The sequence below is a fragment of the Anabrus simplex genome, chromosome 4 (genome assembly GCF_040414725.1).
Source record: "Anabrus simplex isolate iqAnaSimp1 chromosome 4, ASM4041472v1, whole genome shotgun sequence".
Lineage (NCBI taxonomy): Eukaryota > Metazoa > Arthropoda > Insecta > Orthoptera > Tettigoniidae > Anabrus > Anabrus simplex.
The window spans coordinates 335,085,973-335,101,284 of record NC_090268.1 but is presented as its reverse complement, the minus strand read 5'-3'; the positions used below and the strand labels follow the sequence as shown (position 1 = coordinate 335,101,284).

Here is a 15,312-nt window from a genome sequence, read left to right as displayed (position 1 = left end):
GACGTAAAGCCCATAGCAAAAAAAAATTACATGGCACGTTTCTTTGACTGGTTGCCCTTCCTGTCGCCAAACTCATTTGAGGAGCTAGTAAAGACTAAATGAATAATGGTGATTAAAAGTGGGTAAAAAGTGGGCAAGAAAGTGGAAGAAATTAGCTTTGGCCTATGAATGGGAGCTGTCCCTGGATTTGCGTGGAAGTAAAATAGGAAACAACAGAAAATCAAGACAGCCAACACTGGGGTTCGAACCCACTCATCTTCCGAATACAGAGCTTGGCTCCATAGCCCTAGAGGCCACATTTTGAATAATTTTATCGAAATAATATTAACTTCATCTTCCTCTACTTCTACCGATTTTGCCACATTTGTGACATCGCGGGTGCGAACTGTGTCGCACATATGGATCTGGTCCTGTTTTACGGCCGGATACCCTTCCTGACACCAACCACATATGGAGGGATATAACCACTATTACGTGTTTCTGTAGTGGTTGATAGTGTAGTGTGTTATCGGAATATGAAGAGGAAAGTGTAGGAACAAACACCCAGTCCATAAGCCAGAAGAATCTATCATACGCGATTAAAATCCCCGATCCGGCCGAGAATCATTATTTGGATCAACTGTTGGTTATGTTTTATTTAGTACTTCAAAATGTACGTTTTCATGCAGTTCACTCAATTGTAATTTTAATTCTTCGGCAAAATTAACAAGTCACAAAATTCCCCAGCATGGTATTACTAATTCCACAGTAGCGTGAATTCATTGCCAAGAACACTTCAAGCCTGTCGTCCAGACGCAAAATAGGATAAATACTGAAATTTCCCAATGCTACCGTCTTTGTTGGCGAGACCTAAGATTTACAGTGCAGTATGTCTTCCGGTACCGGATAGGGAAGGTTTGGTACCTTAATTGAGCTGTTACAAACATCCATGGTTTTGACAATATGAAAGTTACTGCTTGAAATGCGATTCCCTATACAGTCGGTCCCTTCTATGAATGGTGTGGAAAATTTTGCTCATAGGGTTTGTTGGTGCATGCATTTCAGTGGGCTTGACAGACTTAACTAACAACTTCTGGGTCAGTGAGGAAAGCAACGAGAAACTAATTCACTCCTCATTTCCCTAGTGCGCCTCTTTAGAAATACCAAGGCCATCTAAGGCAGCTAATGGTGGAGTTATTGAGGATCCAACCAGCCTTCGAGCTGAGGGCTGAACATACATACACCACGAAACGAATCCATTGTACAATTTTCATCTCTTCCACCAGACTACAAAATGTTAGAGGATGTAACAAGCCGATCCGACATTCTTCTGACGCTGGAGTAAACCTATGTTTCAGTTAGTCAGGAATTGGCAGTACTACGGATTTAGCTGAGTATTCCCTGCCTATAATAATAATAATAATAATAATAATAATAATAATAATAATAATAATAATAATAATAATGATAACTTCCTCTGAGAATCAATAGTAGAGTGCTGGCCTCTAGATCCCAAGATAGCGGGTTCAAACTCGGCAGAGGTAGTCGCATTTTTGAAGGGTGGAATAAAGTCCATTTGATACTGCATGTCGTACGATGTCGGCATGTAATTGACGAGCAAGTAACCAGATGGAGTGAAATTTAATAAAATATATGCTTGTATACGGTAACTCAGACCATGCGATAATAGTATTAACAATAATAATAGTAATAATAATATTGTACCGAATGAGTTTGCTATGCGATTCGCGTCGTTTAGCTGAGAGCTTCCATTTGGTTCGAAACTCACAGTCGGCAGCCCTGAAGATGGTTTTCCTTGGTTGCTCATTTTGATATTGGGAAAGTGCCCTGGCCCGGTCCACCCTGGCGTCACGGAAAACCTGCATATTTTAGTGTGTCATTAGAAATGGACTGCAGTAGACGGATAAACCAGTGAGTAAAAAACGACTGTGAGGGGTCATGTCAGTTCATCGTGAGTGAGGTAGGTTACTTGCAGAGAAACAGAGGGAAAATAGGGGTTAAGATTCCTGGTTAGTTTTTAAGTATTTGAAGATAAGAGGACTGGAACTAAACGAGGCTACATAAGTAGTTGCAAATAGAGGATTAAGGAGGCTGTTAATTAATTCACAGAAGTTTGCAGACTGAATTCTGGACTTAATAGTGAATAGCAAGTGTTCATTATAGGCGGTCCGTATGGCCACATACTGCCTGCTAAGCCTTTTCTTGTGGTCAGGCAAATATATTAATTTAACTTTAACTTTTTTATTAAAATATAAATGGCTGTTTTAAAAATTTATCTTCTTCGAAGGAACGATCAGTTCTGATTTGATGCTAAGAAATAAATATGACAGTTAGACTTAATATTTCAGTTATGAAATTAACGGTACAATATTTTTGGTATACTTCGTATCACGTGTTATTCCTGTATCAACCCTCCCCTTCGCTAGGAAGAATGAACTGTTTAATTTAAAATTTTATGCTAGATAGTGTTTTAGTATTATTTATAAATACATACACTATTTTGGTGAAATACATTTTAAGTTTCCAATTTTAAATTGAAATGTAATTGTTTTTCTTACGTATTAATGTTGTGGCTTTCATTTTTCTGAAATTATGTTGCAGTGTTCGAAAAAACTGACTGTACATTAAGTTAATAAAATAATTTGCTTCGATTTTTTGTTTAAACAAACGTAAATGATGAACTGTATCTGTAAATTTTAAATTACTTTTATTTTCGTAATTTAACACCTCCTTATAAAGATAATTCTAATCATTTTTGCCATCCGCCAGCCAATTATGTGACCTTCCGGAGCTGGAAACCGCTGATCCATAGGCAATATGTATTGGAAAACATGTTTAAAATTCACACCTTTAAGATGTCAACACTGAAAAAATTGACTCTATTAAACGACAATTCCTACTGTACGTGTTATTATCTGAGAAAATTTCATCCACAAAGTTAATGTTACATGTAGGCTTCAGTCTATTGCTCAAATTGCCTCCACTGCGTACCTTAATACGGTATAACTTATTCTCATTCGCTCTGCTTTTAAGAGGGAAACATTAAGAAAGTGGAGACACAGTTTGTGATGTGGAAGTGGTAGCGGATGTAAAACACAATGGTTGTTGTGTAGCAAGTTGCTCAAGACGCTGGCTTGTTCATTCCGACGCGACGTTCCCTCCTCCTTCTGCTGCTCTTCTTGGAGAAAGTAAAGCAGTGATAAAAAGCCCTCTCCGCTGTAAGACTCACGACTGAAGGAAGAAGACGGGGAGTTTAGGGCTGAGCAAACACTCAGTCCTCGCCGTGTATTCTTACGAAGAGTGTTTGCCTACTGGACTCATGGGAATACGGTCAAATCAAAGCTCGCGCCATTACAATGCACCAGTGTAGCCAAGTAGAATAAGGGTCTCTGGAATTAGTTAGCTTCCCTCATTCCCTTCATTCTACTCTTCCGTGTTTTTCATTTCATTCTTCTCAAAGAACTTCAACAAAGTTTGGGTTATACTAAATAATGCTCAAAGCTTTGGTAGTTCATTATTTTGGATATGAAATGTTTCATCTCCCCCTTAACGGCTGCATATGAAACGGAGTTTGGTCATTGAATGACGCCAGAGGAACTGTTCTGGACATATTTTTTAACTAACATTATCCGTTCACTAAACGTATTACCGCTCAAAAGAAGAATGAACGTATGGTATTGTATGTTCCTCGCATTTAATATTTTATCGGACTTAATTTTAATTATTATCAAGCCGGGTGAGTTGGCCGTGCGCGTAGAGGCGCGCGGCTGTGAGCTTGCATCCGGGAGATAGTAGGTTCGAATCCCACTATCGGCAGCCCTGAAAATGGTTTTCCGTGGTCTCCCATTTTCACACCAGGCAAATGCTGGGGCTGTACCTTAATTAAGGCCACGGCCGCTTCCTTCCAACTCCTAAGCCTTTCCTCTCCCATCGTCGCCATAAGACCTATCTGTGTCGGTGCGACGTAAAGCCCCTACCAAAAAAGAAATTATTATCAAAACATAATTCACCTACCCTGTATATATGAACCCTCTGGATACGCACAACAAGCGATTTTAGCCCCCTAGCGAGCGTTTATGACTAATTTTCCTTGGATACTCACGTTCGTACCTGATACCTCTTCAGTCCTGCCATTATTTTTTTCTTTCTTTCCTGTGAAAGATGTTTGCGAGATTTAACAACCTTTGGTTGAGGAAACCACGAATTTACAAAATTTACAAAAACTTAGGGCGGTCTGAGACAACAGCATAAAAAATCCCAGCCGAAGCTAAGTATTTTTTTAAGTTCATTTAGCCTTATACCTGCAGTCATGTAGCTTTTGATGAATGAGAAGGTCTTTTTGTAAGCCCGCCGTTGTCCTTTCCCAGAAGATACCCTTAAAACTTCAGCCACCTACGTCGCATGGTAGTGTTTTGTTTTTGTTCTTTGCTACTGGCTTTACGTCGCACCGACACAGATAGGTCTTATGGCGACGATGGAATAGGAAAGCTAGGAGTGTAAAGAAATCGGCCGTGACCTAACCCAATAGTGCATGGCGTCCGAAAAATCGGACGTCTTAAAAATGATAAAATGTACGACCTTTATGGATGGTTTTAAGCCCATACTACTTTCTTTCACTTCAGAAAGGCTGTAGCTAACAGGAAGGAAGAATACATTATTCTCAGTTCTTAGCGTTCATTGTTGAATCCCATTTGCAGTCAGGATGGCGGCAAGACAAAAAAGGGCACTAATGGTACAGCCCTAGCATTTGCCTGGAGTGAAAATGGGAAACCACGGAAAACCATCTTCAGGGCTACCGACAGTGGGATTCAAATCCACTATCTCCCGGATGCAAGCTTACAGTTGCGCGCCCCTAACTTCACGGCCAATTCACCCGATCATGCATGATAGTGTTAGCCGTTTCCGAATATTGGCACTGTTAAGAGTTCGCTTTCAGTCGATATATTCCATCCTGGAGCACTCTTGGCCCATGAATGTTTCAGAGAATCCGTCCTTCGATCCTTTTCTAGGTCGTCCATGGTGCCTTTCCCGTTCATCAGTAAGGTCTCCGCAGCATATATCTGACAATAGTTCTGTAATCGCACTTCTTGTTTTAACGGTTTCGAGACAGTTAGTATGTTACTCTGATTTTTGCACATCTGTCTAAGATGGAGGTTCCGTCTCTACCATTGGAGTGGATTCATTCGCCAAGATACTGGAATAGATTAACTTTTCCAATCTTTCCATACATGGTCGTCAAAGGGGCTTTCCCAGGGTGCTTACTCTCGAAGTACTTGGCTTTTTCGTATGAAATTTATAGTCTTGTCTTCGCTGCTGTCACGTGTAGGGTTTGAACAGCAACTGCAGAATCCTTACAGTTGTACAGGTTCATTCTTGAAAAAAGTGTGCGTGGGAGGGATTTATTCAATGCCATGCGCTCATCCTTTTCTCCGAGGTGTTGTATATACTGTGTATATATATTATAAAATATTTATTTCTAAATGTGAAAAAAATTAAGGAAATGGAAATAGTGAATGTGTAAATTGGAAGTGAGTTAACTTTTTTACTTCAAGGAACTATCAATTATATATTTTACCTCGTCAACTATTAACTACGGAGAATCAGTCTACAGTTCATCACAGAGCCACTTTGTACCTTATACTCCTCGTTTTCATATTTTCACAGCATTGATTTTTGTTTTCAACTTAAAGCGATGACAATGTGCAATTTCGGGTTCAAACTGTAGATTACGATCATACTCAAATTCTTCGTGACACACATCTTTGGTCGGAGATAAAAGATCATGTCACACTCGCGAATTTTTCAGTGTGCGTGATTCGTCTACTCCTTTGCAAAATCGCAAATTTAACAGTGGAGCAAGAGTGACTCTGAAGTAGTGTCAGTTGATAATGCAAAATTATGAATTTCATCTGATATTTTACTTTTTGCATGTGCATCATAACTTACGTCGTTTAATTGCCTATTCTATCCCTTTTTTTGAGAGTTTCATGAATTCACTCACAGTTAGTATGTTACTCTGATTTTTGCACATCTGTCTAAGATGGAGGTTCCGTCTCTACCATTGGAGTGGATTCATTCGCCAAGATACTGGAATAGATTAACTTTTCCAATCTTTCCATACATGGTCGTCAAAGGGGCTTTCCCAGGGTGCTTACTCTCGAAGTACTTGGCTTTTTCGTATGAAATTTATAGTCTTGTCTTCGCTGCTGTTCTCTATGATTAATGTGACTAATTCAAGTTATCGTTTAATTTGATGATTGATCCTAAGTAATTATTTAACGTCAAAACTTCATAATGGTCCGTATTAAAAAAGATTTACGTTCAAAACCAGAGGTAAGGTTATTCACCTGTTCAATACTACTTACAGGTGGATAATCTTACCTCTGTTTTTGAACCTAAGTTATTAGCCTGACGGTTGGATCGACGTCACGTAATCATCAACAGTTTCCATGCGGTCGCAGTCATAAATGACACTAAGACTTAAGTAAAGGCTACGTTTTGCTCTGGCTTGAGTAAGCAGACAGATTTAAAGATATCATATCCCTCAATAGATAGAAACAGGGATATTCACCGTTTACAGAAATAAATTTTCACTTAACGAACTGCAAAATTAGAAATCTACTAAGTTCTGCTTTTCCGTTGCTCCACACCTTAAGGCACAGTACATTAGATGGGAAGAATTCACTTAATATATTCAGAATAATAATGTTATCAGTTTTTCGTCCCATCAACTACTTCAACGGTTTTCAGAGTTTCCGTAATATTTGTAAAATGTGTGCCTGCACATCTTACTGATAATTACTAGAAGTTATTGCACATGTTACTTTGTTTCCCTGCTGCATTACTTTATTACAAAACTTCATTAATTGTTTGCTATGTACTAACAAATTTGGTTTCTCCTCCACGCCATATTCAATGCTTTTATAAATAACTCCTTTATTTCTTCGGAAATTCTTCTTTTCAGAGAATGAAGTAATATTCTTCCACTATACTTATAGAGAGAAATGTTTCATTAATATGGTAACTCATTTTGATATACTAGTACTACTGGCAGTTTTCCTAATATCCGAACGGATTCAAGAAATAACGTTATCTAAACCGTAGGAACTATTACTTCATGGAAGTAATACCATTTCTAGGACCGGGAAGCTATCAAGTTTTATAAGCTGGCCATGTGGAACTGCAATCAGATATGATTTACGGTAAGATATTAAAGTTTATTGGAAGTAAGAAAGGGAATAACAGAAACATAAAGGCGAAGTCAGGGGAACTAGAAGGGAGTAAGGGTAAGACTGTAACAAGGAAGTTAAGTGCCTTAGGATGAGTCCAAGTTAAACAAGATATCTCGAGTGGAGTCACAAGATTAAACACTTCCATTTGCCCCTTGTTTGCTTCTTGCATAGCTCAGCTTTATAACAATGTTCTTATTTCCAGGGAGTCACTCCATTTATAAAGAAAACATGAATACGTTATATTATTACCGTGGAAAATCAAATTCTAGTTTCAGCTAGTATATCTTCAATTGTTCCCAGAATAGTTTGTATCCGATTCAAGTAAATGTTTTCAATACAATACTAGCAGTTTTCCGCTGCCTCCTCGCGCAATCTACGATGTATGGTGGTGTTCCTTACTATCCTCACGAATGTATTTGCAAAGATTCGAGTTAATGAAATAAAGCACATGATCTGCTGTGGTAATGTAATGTAATATTATTTCAACAAAACACTTGAAAGTACATCACACAAAGAAATTGAATTAAAATTTCCTTGGAACAACACTACGCGCCTAACTGTTAAAAATTCCCTCAAAGATCTTCGTCATGGAGACAAATCTAGTCATAACTTTTCTCAGAATCTACCAATTTAAGTAGTCATTACCTCAAAAGAAAGCGCTTGATCCACTGAATGTTTTAGATGACATCGAGCTGCGTACCTCAATTAGAACGAAAGATATGATTGCTTCAATGAGAAAACAATGTTGAAGAAATGAGACGTCAAATTGAATGTGTACTCATAACTTTCCTCAGAATCAACCAATTTGAATAGTTAAGAGCTGCAATGAAAGAGCTTGATACACTGAGTGTTCTTAGGCCAAAATAAACTCTGTGCCTCAATAATAACCAAAGATATGATTGCTTCAAAGAGACAAAATATTGAAAAATCAAATAATTTGTGGAAGGCGGAAATTAAGTGATTTATAGTACCTGATGACAAATCTGTGCATGAATACCTTTCAGTTAAAAAAAAGAATGAAGGAAATCGACCAGATAGAATGGCCGGACTGACTGACTTTAGTTTTCATCAATTTTTTTAATATATAGATTTAAATTGATGGTGTCATGGCCGCCGGGGTGAATGGCTCAGACGGTTGAAGAGCAGACCTTCTGACCCCAAATTGGCAGATTCGATCCTGGCTAAGTCCGGTGGTATTTGAAGGTGTTCAAATACGTCAGCCTTATGACGGTAGATTTACTGGCACGTAAAATAACTCCTACGGGACTGAATTTCGACAATTCAGCGTCTCCGAAAACCGTAAAAGTAGTTAGCGGGACGTAAAAGCAAAATAACATTATTATTATTACTTTCAGGGCCAGTAATTGTAGACAAGATAAAAAAAAGCGTTTGGGCTCATGCAGAGTCAAAAAACAAGGTAACATTCTTTATATTCCGCAGTGAACTTCGCTCCTCGTCTTCAGAAGAAAATCTAATCTGTTCACGAGCAAGACTTCTCTAATAATGAAGTTTTGAATTTAAGAATGCTTTACCGTTGGTCTCTATAGTAAGTGGCACTTTCGTTTGTAACTAGATGGCTCACTGTGCGCTAGCCTTCCGATCTACAATTCAGATGTTCCTTGTTTCATATTATGTGCGTGCGAAGTAAACAGAAAAGTCATCAGAAGAATCAACAATGAATACAGAAGAATAAATAATAAATTAAATATAAAATGAAATTAAAAATGAAATAAAGTACAAAGAAAGACTGACAAGGTAGTAGAATGAGGTATGTCTAAAATTTTAACACCTACTGTTTCCTCCCACTTCAAATAAGGATAAAATGTGAGGTGATGGGTCGGTAGATGCAGAGTGGGTTGTTGTCCCATATGCTCTGTACTCTGATCGGCCAACCGAGCAGAGGAAAGGTGGCCATGGCTTTACGGGCCTGGGACACAGTGCGAGAGTTAACGCCTGGTCCCACCCGTCGGCTGTCCTGAGAATGGTTTTCCGTGGTTTTCCATTCTCTTGCACTAAGGTGAATGCCGGGACAGTTCGTAGTATAGTTCACGGCCGCCCACCCCCTCACCTTCTCCGTGCATTTCCTTCATAGCAACAAACCTCCAGGCCTGAGAGACGGCATCACCGTTTAAGAGGCCCGCCTCCCCCTTCAGGGGAGGAATGAAAACGGTTAGTAGTTTGAGGTGATGCTATTCCGATCAGGGAATGTAGATGATGTACAAACTATTTTGCACATTATCTTGAACTTTACAAGGCGGATCTTGTAGAGCTTTACACTCACACTTAACGTCCGCATCAGCTGGTAGGAGACGTCATCTCTAGATGTTGATATTTTATCGTGGTATCCCCACGCTCGTGTGGTTCGAGATCTTCCTCATCGTGTAGGGTAGATCACTGCCGGGACCTAGCCTTCTCTCATCTAGATGTTCTGATAGCTCAGTTCATTATTCCATTTTGTGTTATAATTAATTTACTACGTTCCCTCCGAAGACTGAAGCCTAGATAGGAAATCTTATAGCAGTGAATCAATGATCTGTAGGTTGGTGTCAAAAACGTGGATACGAGGACCCACCTACTGTTTCCTCCCACGTCAAATAAGGATAAAGTTATCTACGGATATGGGATGATGCTATTTCTATCCAGTAATGTAGATGATGTACGGGATTTTTATCAGGTATCCAGACACAATCCTCGCAGTTTAATTCACCGTTATATCAACCTGTTTCATACGTACATAGTTGCCCCATACTGGTAGCAGACACACATTGCCAGAGATGAAGTATTTAACAACTGAGGGTTGGCAACACATTTCCTATCTGTTAGTTTCCTAATAATATTAATACAGCACTGGAGAAGACTGCCTCTCCCAACAACTTCTATTTCTCAAACCATCACTTGCAGTATTCAATCAATACGCTCGCGCCGTCTTTTTAACGCTATATGAGCAATGCAGTTGTTATATTTCGTTAAATTCATAGGATCTTCATAGGCACAGATTTTTTCCACTTACGGACACAAATAATAATGGGCAGAAAATTTCTAAATTTCTCGACTACAAGAACGAAGGTAGGAGCACTTAGAGATTTCTTGGGAAGTAATTACGCAAAGGTTTGTCTACGCTCTTCCAATAAAAGCGTGCATTCATGAGCTCACAGAACAAGTTTAGGCCTAAATCATAGAATTCTCGTCACATTCATCTAAGCGCTGCTTATCCGTTTTCTAACATTACAGAACTACACACCTTTATTGGCAAAGAGAGAAAACTTAGGAATATTATATTATCGATTTCCATACTGCAGAACGGGCTGAGATATATTTCTACGTTGATTCTTCAGTACAAGAATCCATTCAGTACATTTTATCTAGGAAAACATACCAAGACTCGTCTTCATATCTCCTATGTTACCTAAATAAGAATCTATATGTTGTTTTCCACGATCGTCCCCTTGGAGGAGAGCAAGGTAAAGGCTTGCACTGTCCTAAACCTAGGAACTTAAATGAGATAGAGTGGCCAGCTTTGTGCGTTGCGGCTTTTACCTTTATCTAGTAATCATTTCTTATGTAGGCAATATCGTCTCTTAATTTTTTCGATTTCCGGACAAGGAATCGAACAGGCGTCCTTTCATATGAATCGAACACGCGTGCAGACTTCTTCCAAGATTTATTTATCTATTTATTTATTTAATTTATTTATGTATTTATTTATTTATTCCTGACTTACATTTGTGGCAAAGTTAAGGTTCACGGCGCTCTCCTATACGGAACCACATTAAAAAATACCATTTAAAATGTAAATATTAAAGATACGGTAATATGTACATACATACATACTTACATACATACATACATACATACATACATACATACATACATACATACATACATACATACATACATACATACATTATCATTATAGACTGTTATGCCTTTCAGCGTTCACCGGGTGAGTTGGCCGTGCGGTTAGAAACGCGCAACTGTGAGCTCGCATCCGGGAGGTAGTGGGTTCGAATCCCACTGTTGGTAGCCATGACGATGGTTTTCCGTGGTTTCCCATTTTCACACCAGGCAAATGCTGGGGCTGTACATTAATTAAGGCCACGTCCGCTTCCTTCCCATTCCTAGGCCTTTCCCGTCCCGTCGTCGCCATAAGACATATCTTTGTCGGTGCGACGTAAAGCAAAATAGCTTTCAGCGTTCAGTCTGCAAGTCTATGTGAATTTACTAAATGTCGCCACAATCCTCTATTTAAAACTAGTGCTGTGGCCTCATTTAGTTCTATCTTTAAATCGTTAGAAACTGAGTCTAACCATCGTCGTCTTGGTCTCCCTCTACTTCTCTTACCCTCCATAACAGAGTCCATTATTCTCCTAGGTAACCTATCCTCCTCCATTCGCCTCACGTGACCCCATCACTGAAGCCGGTTTATGCGTACAGCTTCATCCATCGAGCTCATTCCTAAATTAGCCTTTATCTCCTCATTCCGGGTACCCTCCTGCCATTATTCCCACCTGTTTGTACCAGCAATCATTCTTGCTACTTTCATGTCTGTTACTTCTAACTTATGAATAAGATATCCTGAGTCCACCCAGCGTTCGCTCCCGTAAAGCAAAGTTGGTCTGAAAACAGACCGATGTAAAGATAGTTTCGTCTGGGAGCTGACTTCCTTCTTACAGAATACTGTTGACTGCAATTGCGAGCTCACTGCATTAGCTTTACTACACCTTGATTCAATCTCACTTACTATATTACCATCCTGGGTGAACACACAACCTAAATACTTCAAATTATCGACCTGTTCTAGCTTTGTAATATCAATCTGGCATTCAGTTCTGTTGAATTTCTTACCTACTGACATCAATTTAGTCTTAGAAATACCATACTCATTGCACCTATTTTCAAGTTCCGTGATATTAGACTGCAGGCTTTCGGCACAGTCTGCCATTAAGACCAAGTCGTCAGCATAGGCCAGACTGCTTTCTAAATTTCCACCTAACTGAATCCCTCCCTGTCATTTTATACCTTTCAGCAGATAATCCACGTAAACTACGAACAGCAAAGGTGAAATATTACAGCCTTGTCTTACCCCTGTAAGTACCATGAACCAAGAACTCATTGTACCATCAATTCTCAGTGAAGCCCAATTGTCAACATATTAATTCTATTAAAAAATACTACGGACAGATACACTGTGACTAAGTTACAAACAATCAGTATGGCATTTAAAGTGACGACACCAATAATAATAATAATAATAATAATAATAATAATAATAATAATAATAATAATAATAATAATAATAATAATAACATGACAGAAGTGCATAATAGTTAAAAGAAAACCCATTCACTCAACATACACACACTGACTCATACTACTCAGTCATATGTTCCAAGGAAAACTTTCGGCAGGCAGATTTGAATTTATGGGAGGAAGTAAAGTGTCGAAAGTCCATTGGGAGTGTATTCCAGGGTCTCGATGCAGTAACTAAAAGTAGTATTGGAGGAATTCGTTCGATTTATTGGTATTTCAATTAGAGAACCAGAACGGGTACTGATTTCATAGGATGAGGAAAGGAAACAAAAATTAGAAAATAGGTAAGTACGAATGCTCGTCGAGAGCAGTTAGTAAACAAGTGTCATTAGGTGAAAATCCCTTCGTTTATTCATACTTAGCGATCCCAATGTTTTGAAATATGGTGTAACATGAGCGTCATGGCGCATTTGGAAGGCATATCGTATGCATGAGTTTTGTGTTTGTTGAAGTCGCAAAATTTGTTCAGCATCAAACTAAAATTGAGAATAGGACTGCTTGGAATAATTTCAATTTAAGGATTTGAGGAAAAGCATTCCTGTAATGTTTCAAAGGATATAGAGCTGCATGAACTTTTCTACATATATTAGATACGTGTTCATTCCAGGTCAGGTTCTCATTGAGAGAGGTTCCAAGTTTAGTAACAATTTTAGGGTTCGGCACAGCAATGCCATTGATGATTATTGGAGGAAAATTGATATTTCTTATTACAGAGCAATATAGAAATGTGCTAGTTTTTCCTTATTGATGTTAAAAGTTAATTCCTTACAGTGTCTAACCAAAGGTGCGTATTTGCTTTTTGTTGGCAGGTTACGTCCAGGACCTGTCTTCTCTTCACTTCACCGCCTACCTGCCTAAAGCAGAGAGGGAGCATGATGAGCAGTACGGCTTCAGCCAGCCTTCATACGCTACACTGCAAACTCCAGCCGAAGCACGGCAGCAGAGCCATCATCCACCTCTAGAGGTGACGTGGGGCGGTGCTCAGCTGCCACCCCCACCTCCACCCGCACTGCCGTCCGCTCCACATGCTCCTCCTCATCCTGTGCGTGCTAAGAAGTCTTTGGCCATGTGCTTCACCAGCACTGGAGCAGCTTTGTCACTACCTCCCAAGAAGAAGGATATCTATCGGCCATACTCCTTGGACGACAGACCTTCAACCAAACAAGAGGAAGTTCCCATCAGACGACCGGCCGAGGAAGACCTTACTGCTGCCCATGCCATTTTGGACCTCAGCGCGTCAACCAGTGCCCTCGTCCAACAACAACAGCAGCAGCAACAACAACATCAACCACCTCTTCCCCTACCTTTGCCACAAGAAGTGCCTCCCGCCGAGGAGTTAAAACGCAATATGGCTCCGTCCGTGTTTCGAATTGGTACTCAGTCGGGAAAGACTATAGCTTACACTTACGACTCATTTTTCGTGAGTGATGGTCGATCTAAACGAAAAGCCTTAGCGCAAGTCCCTGGGTTACCAGGAGCAGTGCCTACCGATAATCGTCCCCGTTACACCTGCACTGAGTGTGGGAAGCAATATGCAACGTCTTCAAATTTGTCGCGGCACAAACAGACTCACCGAAGTCTAGATTCACAATCAGCTAAAAAGTGCGTCACCTGTGGAAAGGCGTACGTAAGTATGCCTGCCTTGGCTATGCACCTCCTCACACACAAGTTGTCACACGCGTGTGGGGTTTGTGGGAAGTTATTCTCTCGGCCTTGGCTTCTGCAGGGTCATTTACGATCTCACACAGGGGAGAAACCCTTTGGGTGTGCGCACTGCGGTAAAGCCTTTGCTGATCGATCCAATTTGCGCGCACACATGCAGACGCATTCTGCGGACAAAAACTTCACCTGCACACGGTGTCACAAGTCGTTTGCGCTCAAGTCTTACCTCAACAAACATCTGGAGTCGGCGTGCTTCAAGGACGGTGTCAGTAACGTCCCAGGGCCGGATGAGGCATCATCTCCGCTGACGGCGGCGTCTTGTCCGCCTTTATCACCGCCACCAACACCACATCACTTCCTCGCGCCGTCACCCATCACCTACCAGTGCTGAGGCAGCATAACGTCCATGGACTCTTTTTAGATATGTATTATGTCTTAAATAGTTAATTCATTTTTAATACTCATAATCTTACGTGTTTGTTAAATGTACAACCACGGATCTAAATATAACACCTATTAAATAGTCTACATTATTAGGAAGGCTTATTGAAGAAGCCCCAGTTTCCATAACGTAGCAGCCATCCAGTACTGACAAGGTAATTCAGATTAAAATTCGGCTCCTGTATGATCCCTGTTTTAAAATAAAAGAAAAGATATGTGAATTCCATTCATAATTTAAGATATTTTAGAGTTTATTCAATAGTACTAGGCAATTCAGTTACAACAATCTTCAACACGTACCACATGTACGTAACACGAAATAATACGTTGAAAGTCTGTTTCGATTACAATGCGGTCGTGAAAATTCAATATTCATTGACATGCCCCACAACGGGCGACTCAAACGCACTCTACAGTGTGCTAGCAGCAGTGCCAGACCTGTAGCTCAGATCCTTTCAAACAGAACAAAGATGGCCTAGGCCACCATAGCTCAATTGGTAGAGCAACCGACGCGAAATCGGGAGGTTGTGGGTTCGGATCCCACTGGTGTCCAGCTGGCCATTTTTGTTCTGTACTTAACATCTCTTCAACACGTACTACATGTACGTAACACGACCTAATACGTTGAATGTCTGTTTCAATCAGAGTCCTCTTAGCTTTTCAGGTG

At 40.0% G+C, this 15,312-nt stretch overlaps 1 protein-coding gene across 1 annotated transcript in view; it reads left to right on the top strand.

Annotated features, from left to right (window-relative positions):
- The window catches only part of scrt (scratch), a 144,378-nt gene extending 129,783 nt beyond the window's left edge, over positions 1–14,595 (top strand). Inside the window, 3 exon segments of the mRNA XM_067146528.2 lie at positions 1,900–1,911; positions 13,423–13,489; positions 13,562–14,595. Coding sequence (XP_067002629.1) covers positions 1,900–1,911; positions 13,423–13,489; positions 13,562–14,595 — 1,113 coding nt within the window.
- The last annotated feature ends 717 nt before the right edge of the window (positions 14,596–15,312 follow it).